The sequence below is a fragment of the Rhincodon typus genome, chromosome 9, assembly GCF_021869965.1.
Source record: "Rhincodon typus isolate 14 chromosome 9, sRhiTyp1.1, whole genome shotgun sequence".
In the NCBI taxonomy this organism is placed as follows: domain Eukaryota; kingdom Metazoa; phylum Chordata; class Chondrichthyes; order Orectolobiformes; family Rhincodontidae; genus Rhincodon; species Rhincodon typus.
In genome coordinates, this window is record NC_063340.1 from 3,978,022 (window position 1) to 3,993,792 (window position 15,771).

Here is a 15,771-nt window from a genome sequence, read left to right on the forward strand (position 1 = left end):
TATGTCCTGTGTTCCTAAATCCTGTGTTCCTAAGTCCTATATTCCTACGTCCTGTATTCCTATGCCCTGTGTTCCTAAGTCCTAAGTCCTGTGTTCCTAATTCCTGTGTTCCTTGTCCTGTGTCCCTAAGTCCTGTGTTTCTATGTCCTGTGTTCCTTGTCTTGTGTCCCTAAGTCCTGTGTTCCTATGTCTTGTGTTCCTAAGTCTTGTGTTTCTAAGTCCTGTGTTCCTTGTCCTGTGTTCCTATGTCCTGTGTTCCTAAGTCCTGTGTTCCTAAGTCCTGTGTTCCTATGTCCTGTGTTCCTATGTCCTGTGTTCCTAAGTTCTGTGTTCTTTTGTCCCGTGTTCCTTTGTCCTGCGTTCCTATGTCCTGTGTTCCCACGTCCTGTGTTCCCATGAGGATGGCAAAAAGGAGTCCTAACAAAATTGGAGTCAATATGAATCTGGGGGAAACTCTTTGCCAGTTGGAGTTATACCTAGCACAAAAAAATGGTCATGATTGTTGGAGGTCAGTCACCTCAGCTCCAGGACATCTCTGCAGGAGTTCCTCAGGATACTGGCCTAGCTCCAACCATCTTCAGCCACTTCATCGATGGCCTTCTCTCCATCATAAGGGGATGTTTGCTGATGGCTGCACAGCATTTAGCATCATTTGCACCTCCTCAGATACTAAAGCAGTCCATGTCCATATGCAGCAAGACCTGGACAATATCCAAGTTTGGGCTGATAAGTTGGAAGTATCTTACATGCCACATAGGTACCAGGCAATGACTATTTCCAACAAGAGAGAATCTAACTATCACCCCCTTGACATTCAATGACATTAGCAAAACTGTATCTCCCTCATCCTGGGGACTATAACTGATCTGAAACTGAATTGCAGCAGCCATATAAATACAGTGGCTACAAGTACAGGTCATTGGCTAGAAATCCTGCATTGAGGACTTCATGACCCAACTCCCCAAAGCTTGTCCACCATCTACAAGGCACAGGTGGTAGGTGCAGTTCCAACAACATTCAAGAAGCTTGACACCATCCAGCACAATACAGCCTGTTTGACTGGCCCCACATCCATCACTTTGAACATCCATTCCCTCCATCAATAATGCACAACGACAACAGTGTGTACCAGCACAAGGTGCACTGCAATAATTCACCAAGGCTCCTTTGACAGCACCTTCCAGACATGCAATCACTACCATCTGAAAGAACAAGGACAACAGAGGCACAGGGATGTCATAGTGGCTCAGTGGTTAGCACTGCTGCCTCACAGTGCTAGAAACTTGGGTTCAATCCCACTCTCGGGTGATTGTCTGTGTGGAGTTTGCACGTTCTCCCTGTAGATTTCATCCAGCAGTATGGAGAGGGAGCTGAGCGAAAAAAAAAACCTGCAGATGCTGGAAGTCAGAAACAAAACCAGAAATTGCTGGGGACAAACCCAGTAGGTCTGGCAGTATCTGTGGACTGAGAGAGCAGAGTTAATGTTTTGGGTCGAGTGACCCTGCCTCAGAACTGCAATCTGTTCAGAATCAATCCTGAAGAAGAAGGGGTGGCAGGGTGGCTGAGTGGTTAGCACTATTGCCTCACAGCACCAGAGACCTAGGTTCAATTCCAACTTTGGGTGACTGTCTGTGTGGAGTTTTGCACATTCTTTCCATGTCTGTGTGGGCTTCTGCCAAGTGCTCTGGTTTCCTCCCACAGCCCAAAGCTGTGCAGGTTAGGTGGATTGGCCCTGGGAAATCACAGTTATGGGGGTAGGGGAGTAGGTCTGGATGGGATGTTCTGCAGAGGGTCAGTGTGGGCTGAATAGCCTGCTTCCACACTGTAGGGATTCTATGAAGAACGCAAAACACTAACCCTGCTTTCTCTCCACAGATGCTGCCAAACCTGCTGAATTCTTTTTCCAGCAATTTCTATTTTTGTCGCTGAGAGAGAGTTGGGTCATTAAGGAATCCACAATTTCCAATGAAACAGTAAATGATAATGTCTGCCCTTCTGTTTGCATCAGTCAGCACTGCCTTCTCCTTCATATCATCTGTTCCCTCCTGCTCTTTCCGAACTGGATCGAGTGAATGGATGCCAAAGATTAAGACAATTGGACCAATGCAATGCTGTGGCTTTGAATCTGGTCCTTTTCCATCTCTCACCTGAATGTTGACTTGCAGAGGCTGACGCTCCCCGCTTTTAGTGTGAGCCACCCCCTCCGTGTCATAGATCCCAGTGTAATCCACCGCTTGGGGGTCCCGCGATTTCTCCTCCAGAGAAATGGGCACTGCCCCGATCATCATCGACCTGCGATCCAACAATAACAGATAAAACCGAGCCTCACCTCAGCCAACACTTTCCTTTCTTTTAGCAGCTGCAGCCGTGAGTGAGCAAACGAAAGCGGCAATGTTTAAGATGATATTGAAACAAGAAACATAGCCACCCCACCCCTCACTGCCACCCTGACGGTCATCTGTCTGTGATTTTTATAAAATGTCCGTGAATATCACAGAGGGCAAACTGTAAACTTACACCATTGACAGCAAAACCTGATAAATATTTAATAATATCAAACGTTTTTTTTATTTGCTTCTGCAAACGTGATTAGAGGAGATAATTATTATTAATTTTCGCTTAGAAATCCCATCAGCAGATTCCCATTTCTCCTTTATATTGGCCCCCACTCCCTCTGACAATCCATCTTGCACCTTCTGCTGTTTACTCATTTCTCAACCAATACAACAGCAGCAAATCCCCCTGTGGATCAGGCTGGGTATTTTTTCCCCAGAATAAATCTTTGTCAGATGCATTTATTTTTTCTCCTTACCAAGCAAGAGTCAAGATTTAAACTGACCCCTATAGGAAGTGCTGACAATTCATTAGGATCTTACCTTGTTAAATAACATTAGCATCTCCTACAAGCACGGCTCAGCTAAAGGACCCTTCCCCCCACCCCTGCACTCCCATTGCCAGGTTAGATTACTCCAGGAAGCCAGTCGCCCTAATGCAGGGGGAAGAGTCAGGCGCTAGGCGATGCAGGAAATTCAAACAACGGGTATGTTTTGAGGAGGGGAGCAAATTATCCAAACCCACCGCCCGTTCTCTGCCACCCCACACCCCAGCAGCCTCTCCCTGTTGTACTCACTTGACTGCTACAATCCCCGGCTTCAATACAACATCGACCTTGTACTTAGCTCCTGTCAGCAACTTAATGGTGCGGTTCTGTCCGAATCGCTGGCCGTCCACTTTGAAATACACCGGGCCATCACCGGGCTGGATTCTCAAAGAGACACCGATTTTCAGCAAGCTGGGAATCTCTCCCATGATCCGGTGCTGGTGGAGGGAGAGAGAGGATGAGGAGAAAACCTCGCAGTCTTCTCGTTGGAGAAAGATGGACTGATTTTAAAAAAACCCCTCAGCGGCAGCTTCTGGCTCCTTACCCCATAGGCAGTGACACAGAGCCAGCACAAACCCCTTCAGTACGTGCAGGATGTAAAAGCAGGGAGATGCAAACATCCAACTGGCAGGACTAAATCCAGACTGATTGCAGACATAATCCCTTGCTGCAATGCACAGACGTCAGCACTAACTCAGGACTCTACTTCATGAACCTTCCTACTCAGAAACATTAAGCATCACATGGTAATGCCCTCAGCCTTAGCCGTATGGTTCAAATGGAAAACCCCTTTCCCTACAATGTCAGGATAACACCTTAAGGCACGAGGGTTTATGAATGAATATTCCCAGATCAATAACATATATGTTTAAAACGTGGCGCTCAACTTGAGGATTGTGGGGGAAAAAAAGGCACATTTTGTCGAAGCTTTTCATCTTGCACTCATCAGGACAACTCGCAAGAATACCAATTCAAGGAGGAAGAGCAACATTTATACTGATTGAAAATAAAATATATGTTTATAAAAATGTACCTTTCTCTCTCGGACTCCACAGCCTGGCTTCTCCAGTGACTCTCAGCATTTGGAAACAACAAATGCTGGAGATCACAGTGGGTCAGGCAGCATCGTTGGAGAGAGAGCAAGCTAACGCTTCGAGTCTAAATGACTCTTTATCAGAGTGCTGGTGAGACACCTAGACTCGAAACGTTAGCTCACTTTCTCTCCACGGATGCTACCTGACCCGCTGTGATTTTCAGCATTTTTTGTTTTCAGTACAGATTCCAGCATCTGCAGTAATTTGCTCCAACCCTGAGCATTTGTTCCTCTTACTTCAAATTCCTAACATTCTGGGTATCGGCAATTTGTTTTATTAATCCATTATCATTGCAGAATGAGTCCTTCACATTATTCAGAAAGAGACATTTACAATGGAAGAAGTTTCCTGAAGGTTTACCCAATCCATTTTGAAAAGCTTTGATTTAAATCCAATCACAGTAGTTCACTTACTGGATGGGATGTTAACACATTTCTCTTTGTAAACTGCAATAATATGAGAGCCAATATTGCTGGAGAAACTCCACAGATCCAGCAGCATCTGTAGAGGCAAACCAGAGTTAGCTTTCGAGTTGAATGACCTTCCTTCAGTCTAAGTGACATGCTGAATTTCTCCAGCAATTTCTGTTTTACTCCAGTATCCACAGCTCTCTGCTTTCTAACATGAATGATCCTTTTATGACACTGTCTTTGCAAAATTCCATGTAGTCATAAAAAATAATCCTAGACCACATCTCTCAGTGGCACCAGGGATGTGTACATGGTTAGGGCATTCAATGAGACTTGTTTACGATGAATGCGCCCCCAACTCCAACTGTCACTTAATCTAAGGTCCATTCAATTCCACACAAGATTCCTCTTCACAAACTATTATCAGAACTTGTTATGTTCTTCTAACTTTTAATTGCAATTGTAATATTTCTAAATGCAAGAATCTGCATAGATGGTGCATAGAGAGGATCATATCACAAAATGATCGTGCAGATATTGAGCAAATGCAAACTCTATAAAGGAAGTGGGCATTTGCTCGTAATTTATCTAAGTTCGTATCAACAAGGAAATGTGTTACAGCAGACCAAAATGAGCCAAGGTGTAAATATTATATACTCTTCTTTCAGGATTGTGACTAAACAATAACACTGGTTTGCATTGATGTAGCACTAAGAACGTAGCCAGGCACCTGTCAAGAGAGATTATCAACCAAACCTTAACAGTGAACTTGATAAGGAGACATTAAGACCATTATGTGGTTTTAAGCAGAGGAATGGCATAAGTGGTGGCATAGGCAGCATCCGGGCTCTGAACTCGGGGTTCATCCATTCCGCCCGTGTCTCTTTCTTTTTTTCTTATTCTTTTGTCATTTCTTTTCTTTTGGTTAAGTTTTCTAGATTTTTTTTACTTACCTTCTGGAGAGTGCTCGGTCGTGGAGGTGACAGCATCGGGGTCCGGAGCACCGCGGCAGCTGGGGCCCAGAGCTGACCTTTGGTGCTTGGTGATGAGGTGTCTGGTAGCTGGGCGGAACTCCAGCGGCCGGTGGCATTGTGGCACCGTCAAGGTCCAGAGTGGTCAGCGGTGAGGCGGCAGTGCAGAGGACATCGATCCCTTATGCGCAGGGGGTGGGGGACAGAACGAGCCCTTGCGGGGAATCCGAGCCCCTTGCAGGGAAAGCCCAGCATGGAGCGTCTGCAGGCCCAAGGTTAAAGAAGGACTGTAATGCTGAAATTTTAATTTTATTTCTTTATTTTTCTACTTTATGTTGAGAAGAACTGTAATGTTGAACCTGTAAGTTATTTCTTTTTTCTACTTTGTACCTAAGATTTTGTACCGAGGTGTCTTTGTACCTAAGATGGCACTGGGAATGGTGACTTTGTACACTTTTCATTGGACCCCTGTATCCCCGTACTTGAGTGCACGTCACAATAAAACCTAATTCTAACACAGTATTTTGAAGGAGAAAAGAGGTTTGAGAAACAGGTTTCGAGAAGGAATTAAAGGCCGGCATGTGTCTGCAAGATCTGTTTTGCGTAAAGTGTGTGTGACGTTTTATTTATTTAATGAAAATTCCCCAAAGCCGAGCAAACACTTCCTCTTTTGTGGAATTTAAGGTGATGAGTGCACCACATCATCTGTGGAAGGAACCCTCTCAGTAATGTGCAGCTTTGAGCCTCTCCACAAGTGCATAAGGTCTTTGTATTGAGGCCACACTAGTGCAGTTTGACTGCACAGGAACTCCGACTTGTCCTGAGCCTGTTTAGCAAGGACTACTCTTGCCGTGGAAATCAAAGCCTGCCATTGGATAGATGAAATTTGTCACAAAAAACTTGTTAGTGACTTATTCTGTGACAATGACAGAGAATGAATAGTTCCTTTGTGAACATAAAGTGAACAGTCATGAGAAACAGTCACAGTGAGTCCCAGACATTACAGTGAACTTTGTAATCTCTGCCTTTGTAATCTCTAAACTGAACAGAAAGACTTGCATTTTTGCAACGCTTTTCACAACCTCAGATCATTCCTATGTACTATACAGCCAATGAAGTACGTTTCTGAGTGTAGCCACTGTTCTAAAATCAGAGATGTGGCATTAAATTTACCCACAGGAAGCTCCCACAGACTGCAAACTGCAACCTGATAGCATAATCTGTTTCGTGACGTTGATCGAAGGATAAATGTTGGTCAGGCAACTGTAGAGAACTCCCAAGAGTTAACATCCCCAACTGTACAGCTCTCATCCAGTACTGGCCTGCAGCGTCAGCCTGGATTTGTTAGGTTTTTGTGTCTAGAGTGGGACTTAGACCTGCAAGCTTTCAGCTCAGAGGTGAGAGAATGCCCAGAGCAGCAGATACATGGGAACACCACCACTCCTTCAAGCCATTCACCATCCTGACTCAATATATCACTATTCCTTCGTTATCAGTTGGTCAAAACCTGGAACTCTCTCTCTAAAAGCACTGCGGGTGAACCTACACCACATGGGATACAGAAGTTCAAGAAGGCAGCTCACCACCATCACTATCTCCAGGGATGGTTGACGGATGCTAGCCTTCAGATCACCTTGTGTTTCATCACACAATGATGAAAACTTAAAACTGAAGACAGTCCCTGTCTGCTATGGTAAAAGTGGAAATATTGAGGAAGATGTGGATTGATTCATGTAGTCAACATGGATTCGTCAATGTTAGACCTTGCTTCCTTACTCTCGTTGACGATTTTGTAGAAATCAACGAGCATATGCAGTATAAACAGTTACATGTGGCTGCGATATGCCAATGATACTTAATGTACCTGACCATGGGATGTTTTACAATGTTGCATGATCTTGCTTTCTCTCTCACAGCCTTGTGGCAAGATGAAGTTACAGTAAGATGTTTCTTAAATAAACTTAATGTTTTCCTAACCTCAGCAAGTTCTGTAACAGTCCTTTAGCAGCAAATGAGACCAAGAATATTATTGTATGGAGAAAGATAATGTGGTAAAAGTTGTACTTATGGATTTTATTTTCTTATGGATGGGCCCCATGTGGGAGACTTAATGCAAAAGGAAAGATAATTGGTATTTATGGGAGTTATGCAAATACATAGGATACTTAGGATCATGAAAGCAAAGATCAGGAAATAGGTAAATATTCCTGAAATTAAGAGGAATTGGTTAATGCTGTGCCACAGGGATCCATGTAAGAGCTTGTTAGAGGTGAAATTTATTCTTTGATTCCCAGGTAAGAAAGAAAAGGCTAGAAGTCCAGTTTAGGAGGAAAATAATCCATACCCAGACAAAGTTAGAAACACAATATTGGTTGAACTGTCAAAAAGAGACTTCTAAAAGACGATCTTGTATCTGTTTTCTAACCTATCCCAGAAATTGTTTGTGTAGAGTCATAGAGATGTACAGCATGGAAACAAATCCTTTGATCCAACTTGTCCATGCCGACCAGACATCCTAAATTAATCTAGTCCCATTTGCCAGCATTTGGCCCATATCCCTCTAAACCCTTTCTATTCACATACCCATCCAGATGCCTTTTAAATGTTGTAATTGTACCAGCCTCCACCACTTCCTCTGGCAGCTCATTCCATACATGCACCACCCTCTGTGTGAAAAAGTTACCCCTTAGGTCCCTTTTAAATCTTTCCCCTCTCACCTTGAACCAATGCCCTCTAGTTTTAGAGATAGTAGGAACTGCAGATGCTGGAGAATCTGAGATAACAAGGTGTAGAGCTGGAAAATTTTCTGAAGAAGGGTCTAGACCTGAAACATCAGCTTTCCTGCTCCTCTGATGCTGCTTGGCCTGCTGTGTTCATCCAGCTCTACACCCTCTAGTTTTAGACTCCCCTACATCCCTGGGGAAAAGACCTTGGCTATTCACCCTATCCAAGGCCTTCATGATTTTATAAACTTTGATAAGGTCACCTCTCAGTCTCCAACACTCCAGGGAAAATAACCTCAGCCTATTCAGCCTCTCCCAGTAGCTCAAACCCTCCAATTAGGACTATTTCCTCCACATGGACCCTAACCATGAGATACTTCTAGAGGCTATTACTATTAGGAAAATGTTTTAGAATTCATCTTTTAAATAGAGATGGAGAAGCACAGCGGCTCCTGGATTCTCTGCATTGTGGCAAGCTGCTGTCAGCCAACTATCACAGAATGGTTACAGCACAGATGGAGGCCATTTGGCCCATTATCTATTTGTTGCCTTTCTAAATGTTCAATTCTTTAAAAGTTGTTCTCCAGTCTTCTCCCCATAACCCTGGATATTCTTCCTTTTCAGTGTAACTCCATCTGTTCTAATTGAATCTGCCTCCACCACAGTCTCAGACATTGCATTCCAGATTCTAACTACTCACTGCATGAGAAAACTTTTTCTCATGTCGCTTTTGCTGTTTTCTACCCATTATTTTATATTTGTGCCCTCTCATTCTCAATCCTTTCACCAGTGGAAACAGTTTCTCCTTACCTACTCTGTCTAGACCGCTTATGATTTTGAACACTTCACTGGAATCTCCTCTTGCCTTCCCTTCTCCAGGGAAAACAATCCTAACTTCTCCAATCTATCTTCATAACTCTTCAAAAGAGCTGTCCAACTCATCTCACTCTCTAGCAATTACTCTACAAATGGGCAAATTAAATCACATCGAATGTATCTCTAATAGCCAGTTGACAACTGTAGTGAAGTCTGATTTTACCATTGTTTCATCAATTGTTTTCTATTTCCCTTATAGTTCCTGTGCCAATTGTTTTTAAACTATGACCCAAGCCGGAAGAAATAGTTTGCCCACCTTTGTTCCCTCAAACCTCTTGTGGTGGTGTATGTCAGAGTTCACTCATGCACTTAAGGTTGCTGTGGCAACTTTTACATGCAGGTTGTTGTCTGGAGCTACGGACAGTTTTGGTAGAGGCTCCAAATTATTTCCAGAATTCGGCTGACCAGGAATCTTTCTGATCTTACCACCCACCATTAACATGTGTTGGAAAGATTATTGACTTGATCTGTTTCACCTTATTATGAATGGACCTTCCTTGGCCATCAAGTCCTGGAAGTGCGACTCAAAACACAGAGCTTCTGCATCCACGTCAGGGACGTTTGACCATACAAATGAGGAGAAGGGTAGACCATTCTGCCCCTCCACCCTGTTCCATCATTTGATAAAATCACTGGGACACTACCAACTACACCTCAAAGCCCCTTGTGCCATGTAAATCTACACCTAAAATGTTAACAAAAACTATGACCATGTACATTTATTTTCGCTTTTTGCATAATAAATTCCTACACATGTATATGACCGTAAGGAATAGGAACAGGAGCAGGCCACTTGGCCCCGCAAACCTGTTCTGCCATTCAATAGGATCATAGTTGATATGACATTCCTCACATCCACTTTCCTGCCCTTTCCTTGTAACCCTTAATTCCCCGACTGATCAAGAATCTATTGCAGCTTCAAATATATGCAGGGATTCTGTCCCCTTTATCTCTCAGTGACAAGGAATTCCAAAGATTCACAACCCTCTGACAGAAGAAATTCCTCCTCCTCTTAGTGTTAAAGTGGTGCCCCTTTATTCTGAGACTGTGCCTTCAGAGGGGAGGTGACAGCCGAGTGGTATTATTGTTAAACCATTAATCCAGAAACTCAGCTAGTATTCTGGGGATCAGGGTTCAAATCCTGTCACAGAAGGTGGTGGAATTTAAATTCAATAAATTTTTTTTTAAAGATCTGAAATGAAGAATCCACTGATGACCATGAAACCATTGATGATTGTCAGAAAAAAAAAAAAATCTGGCTCACTAACGTCCTTCAGGGAAGGAAATCTACCATCTTCATCTGGTCTGGCCTACATGTGACTCTAGACCCATAGTAATGTGGTTGACTCTCAACTGCCTTCTGAAGGGGAGGCGATGGTCTAGTGGTATTATCACTGGACCGTTAATCCAGAGACCCAGATAACATTCTGGGGACCTGGTTTGACTCCCACCACAGCAGATGGTGGAATTTGCATTCAATAAAATATCTGGAATTAACAATCTAATGATGACCATGAATCCATTGCCGATTGTCAGAAAAACCCATCTTGTTCATTAATGTACTTTAGGGAAGGAAACTGCCATCCTTACCTGGTCTGGCCTACATGTGATTCCAGACCCACAGCAATGTGGTTGATTCTGATTTGCCCTCTGGGAAATTAGGGATGGGTAATAAATGGTGCCTAGCCAGCGATGCCCTCATCCTGTTAATGAATAAAGAAAAAAAGAATAGCTGAGCAAGCCTCTCAGTTCAAAGGCAGCTAGGAATGGGCAATAAATGTGACACCCATGTCCCATGAGAGAGTAGGGAATAAAAAATGCCTAGACTCTCTCATGAGGGGAAGCATCCTCTCAGTATTTACCTTGAGAATCCTATATGTTTCAATGAGACATCAACACTGCAAAATTTTCAATTACATCTCCAACTCAGGTGTCCAGTGGTTTTGAGGTCCCATTTCTGCCATTCTCTGTCAGAAAGCTATTGGTTTGAATGCTATTCTCAAGGACTTGAGGATAGGATCTAGGTTCTGTAGACAGAGGTAATGTCCCTGCCTTTGAGGCTAGGAGAGCTGGCTTCAAACCCCATCTGCTCCAGAGCTGTATCATCACATCCCTGAACAGGTTAATTAAAAAATCAACATTTCATCAGAAAGATTTCTGACAATATGTTAAGAATAATTCTAGGTTGATACTGGTATGCTGTGCAGTGCAGTACAGTGCCTTATTCAGATGGGGATATGAATAGACACCCAGACAAAGTGAGATAATAAGGGGTTGTACAACATTGCTTTATAAACTATCTCAAATTGCATATATATTTTTAAAAGAGTTGCTTCTGCTGAGTAAATAAACTACATAATGACCTCAGTGTGGTCTGGAGAGAAGTGGATTGGAGCAATATTAACCAGCAGTGAGAATTTATCTCCCACCCCATCCTCAATGAATTGTCGAACAGGGCAGTTTTTTTGTTTATCAGCAATCGTTTCTTGAGGTTTTTAACAGCATTTGGGAGCGGAAACTGTTACTTTCCTGGCCCTTGTGATGCAACACAAGGAACTAACATTCTATATAGAACAAAAAAGAAAGGGGGCAGTCAGTAGAGAAGTCTGACATTTCGACCACAGCCTGAAGCCTGTCAGCTCACAGAGCAACGACCAGAAAGCCATGGAAGAGGAGGCGAAAGTGATCCGTGAGGGATACCTTGTGAAAAAGGTAGAACATTATCGCAGATCCATGACAGTGTCACAGTCACTGGGAGGAAGGGCTGGGCATGTAGTTACTGAACTGGGACTTTCATATTTGGTCGTGGGGAGTTGCCAACATTGTTCTCAGCATTTGCAAAAGTTTAAGGGTCTGTCTCTATAATGGATCAATATCTTTGACAAGACCCAGCAGAATCTGTTTCCACGCTGAGTAGCTCTCTGTATTCTTCAGGACTATTTGCACGTTTAAGCATCTGGTTACTTTGCAATGTTATTGTGGACTGCAACTTCTGATTTTTCCGACAAGAGGTAGTGAAATGTCTGTGTGAGAGACTGTTTCTGCGTTTATACGTAATACATTTTACCAAGACCCAGTTCCTGTACCACCCCATACTCACGCTTCATACTCACTCTTCGACCCAAGTTGCAATTGCTTGGGCAAAAGTTAACTTTCTTTGTTGCAATTAAAAGTTATTGCCCGAATTCGTCAGTTTTGTTTTGTTTGACCCACTGTTTGCAGTTTAAAAAAAGTTTTATGAAGATTTGACTCTCGCAGTCAGTTGGCGTTTTGACTCATTGTATTTAGAAGTTGAGTTATTGAAGGGAAGTTCCTGCAGGAAATCGTTCTTTCTATAAGGAACCACTGTACACCACACTGCCTCCTCTCAAGTTTTGTTTATTTAAGACCAGTCACATCCACTTTGTGATGTCCTGTGCATTTTCTGGTATAACTACGTTAGCCCAGCATTCTTTCTCGTACAGTTGTGTTACATTGCTGAAGTTTTGAAGAGTAGGGTAAACACTGGATCAACTTTTGCAACAAAGACGTTTGCAGAAGACCAAGTGGAGACCGCTAAGAGAAGAAATTCATCCTTATCTCAGTGTTAAATTGGGGCCCCTTTATTCTGAGACTACGCCCTCTGGCCCTAGACTCTCCCCTGAGAGGAAACATCCTCTCAGCATTTACCCTGTCATCCTCTTAAGAATCCGATACGTTTCAGTGGGATCACCTCTCATTCTTCTAAACTGCAGTAAGTAGAGTCCCAACTTGTTTAGCTCTTGCTCAGAAGACAATGCCTCCAACTGAGGATGATCCTAGTGAACCTTCTCTGAGCTACCTTCAATGATAATATCCTTCAATAAATAAGGGGAGCAAAATGGCTGTCAGTATTCCAGATGTGGTCTCATTACTTCCTTGTATAGTTGTAGTAAGACTTCTCTACTCTTTTACTCCAGGTTGTATGTTTGCATGAGTTGAAGTGCTCAATTATGTTCTGTAACTTAATGGGCCTGATTTTAACCCATTCAAAACCTACCCACTTGCCCTGTATTAAAATCAGGTCCAGTGCTGTTTGCCAGTTGATCTTCTCCTAGGTAAAATACCACTGTTAAGTCAAGCATTGTGTCCCGATCTCCCATACATTTAGATCAAGTAACATTACAAATAAAACAAAGTGCTTTAATAGCAGCAATCTAGATAGCCTGAACCTTGAGTAGTGTTGCAGAAAAGAGAGACCGAGAGGTTCAGGTACATAAATCTTTGAAGTTTGCATCACATAGACAGGGTGGTTAAGAAGGCATTGAGTCTGAGTATAGGAGTTGGGACGTTATGTTGAGGTTGTACATGACATTGGTGAGGCCTCTTCTGGAGTACTGTGTGCAGTTCTGGTCTCCCTATTATAGGAACGATATTATTAAGCTGGAGAGGGTTCAGAAGAGATTTACCTGGATGTTGCCAGGTATGAAAGGTTTGAGTAATAAGAAGATGCTGAATAGACTGGGACTTTTTTCACTGGAGCATTGGAGGTCGAGCGTGACTTTGTAGAGGTTCTTAAAATTATGACGGATATAGATAAGGTGAATGACAGGTGTCTTTTCACTAGGGTGGGGGATTTTAAGCCAAAGGGGCATATTTTTAAGGTGAGAGGAGAAACGTTTAAAAAGGACATGAGGGACAATTTTTTTATACAGAATGATTTGTGTGTGGAATGAACTTCCAGAGAATGTGGTACAGTTAAAACTTTTAAAAGACAATTAGATAAGAACATGAATAAAGAATATTTGGAGGGATATAGGTCAAGTGGAGGCAGGTGGGGCTAGTTTAGTTTGGGATTATGGTGGGCATGGACTGGTTGGACCGAAGGGTCTGTTTCTGTGCTGTTTGACTCTATTAGCTGCCAAAACAAAAGGCAACACAGAAAGCATTCTTTAAGTAGAATGATTCTGTGAATCCTTTTGGGGAAAACTCACAGTGAGTCAAGAATTAGGGAATCCCTTCTGCCTTCCTGGTAGTACAAAACTTAAATATTGATAAAACAAAACAGAAATTTGATGCTTTTCATCTTGCACTCATTACGACTGCCATGCTAGAAACCAAACTAAGAAAGAGAACACCAATTTATACAGAAGGTGCTGCTTAATTTGACCATGGTTGGTATGGAGGTGCAACAAGAGCTATTAATTGTCAATCTTAGTCAGCTGATTAAACTCAGGCCCAAGCAGGTTGACTCTGATTGGACAGGGTGTTGCCAGGGGGAATGTAGCAGGAATTGGCCCTCACTATAACCCTTTCTTCAATGAAAAAGATACAATGTGCAGACAAATTCCTTTTGGAGTCATAGAGCCACAGAGTTGTACAGCATGTAAACAGACATCCTGACCAGATATCCTAAATAAATCTAATCCCATTTGCCAGCATTTGGCCCATATCCCTCTAAACCCTTCCTATTCATATACCCATCCAGATGGCTTTCAAATGTTGTTATTGTATCAGCCTCCACCATTTCCTCTGGCAACTTGTTCCATACATGCACCACCCTCTGCATGAAAAAGTTGCCTTGCTATCCATGCCCCTCATGATTTTATGAACCTCTATAAGGTCACCCCTCAGTCTCCGACGCTCCAGGGAAACTAGCCCCAGCCTATTCAACCTCTCCCTATAGCTCAAACCCTCCAACCCTGGCAACATCCTTGTAAATCTTTTCTGAACCCTTTCAAGTTTCACAAGATCCTTCCTGTAGCAGGGAGACCAGATAAATATCTTATGTATTGTTTTATACTCGAGTGTAGCTTTTAAACCACAGTTTCAAATTGTCAGGCTAAAGCTCTCTTTTTCCTTTTGATTGGACATTATCGATATGAACGAATCAGTTGACCCATTTCTAGTCAGTGGATTCCTCATTTACAAAAATCTACAAATCAACCAAAGTGATACCTTCACGCCTCTTCATCACCAGAACTTATTCTATTCACGTTTCTCTGAGATGAACTGTTTTCTTTTACAAAAGATGCAGATTAATTCAAACTTTAGTTCGTTTTACTTCTGGATTACTCCAACTGTTTATCTCTCCTTTCTGTTGTAATTGGTTTCCTGAATAATGAGCACACAAACTTCTCTCCAGCTGCAGTAAGGTGAACAATGTTCCCAAACAACATTTGAAGTCGTGATCTAGAATGGTTTTGACATAGATAGACATGGAAATGGTGTTCCCTGTTGTGGGTGAGTTCAGAACTAGGAGGTACTGTTTCAAAATTAGGAGTGGACCTTTCAGGACGAAGACGAGAAGAAGATTTTACTGTTGCAGAAGGTTTTCCAACTTGGGTATCTCTGCCTCAGGAGGAAGTAGATGTGGGGTCATTGAATACTTTTAGGAGGGAGATGGAGGGTTTACTGTTAGGGAAGGGGTCAAAGGTTGTCGGAGATAGATGGGAATGTGGAATTTGAAACACAAACAGATCAGCCCAGATCTTATTGAAGGATGGAGCAGGCTCAAGGGACTGAATGACCTCCTTTTACTCCTGTTGCATAGTTTGTATGATACCCATCCTGTTTCACTGGTATCAGCTGGCAGTCCACCACAGAACATCCATATTCTCGATGTCTGAATTAATGGAAACTTGGAAATGAATGGAAAAACTCTGAGTGAAAACCTGTTGATTTTTCTTCAAGCCTTTGCTGTTTATATTTGCACATCCTTGTTAATCACTGCCATGTCTGTATAGTCTCAACATCCTTGTCATTGTGTGGGGCTCACAATGCACAAAACAATGTGGCTTCACTAAGATAACAAGGTGTGGAGCTGGATGAACACAGCAGGCCAAGCAGCATCAGAGG

General features: G+C 42.8%; 2 protein-coding genes across 5 annotated transcripts in view; one reads left to right on the forward strand and one right to left on the reverse strand.

The window, feature by feature from the left end:
- The window catches only part of LOC109934523 (CB1 cannabinoid receptor-interacting protein 1), a 17,442-nt gene extending 13,870 nt beyond the window's left edge, over nt 1-3,572 (reverse strand). Inside the window, exons 1-2 of the mRNA XM_020533248.2 lie at nt 3,131-3,572; nt 2,148-2,292 (exon numbers count right to left, since the gene is read on the reverse strand). Coding sequence (XP_020388837.1) covers nt 2,148-2,292; nt 3,131-3,309 — 324 coding nt within the window. The 5' untranslated portion in view covers nt 3,310-3,572. The remainder of the gene's footprint in view (nt 1-2,147; nt 2,293-3,130) is intronic.
- aplf (aprataxin and PNKP like factor) overlaps nt 1-15,771 on the forward strand; it is a 229,812-nt gene that overhangs the window by 49,434 nt on the left and 164,607 nt on the right. The gene's annotated exons all lie outside the window — the stretch shown is intronic.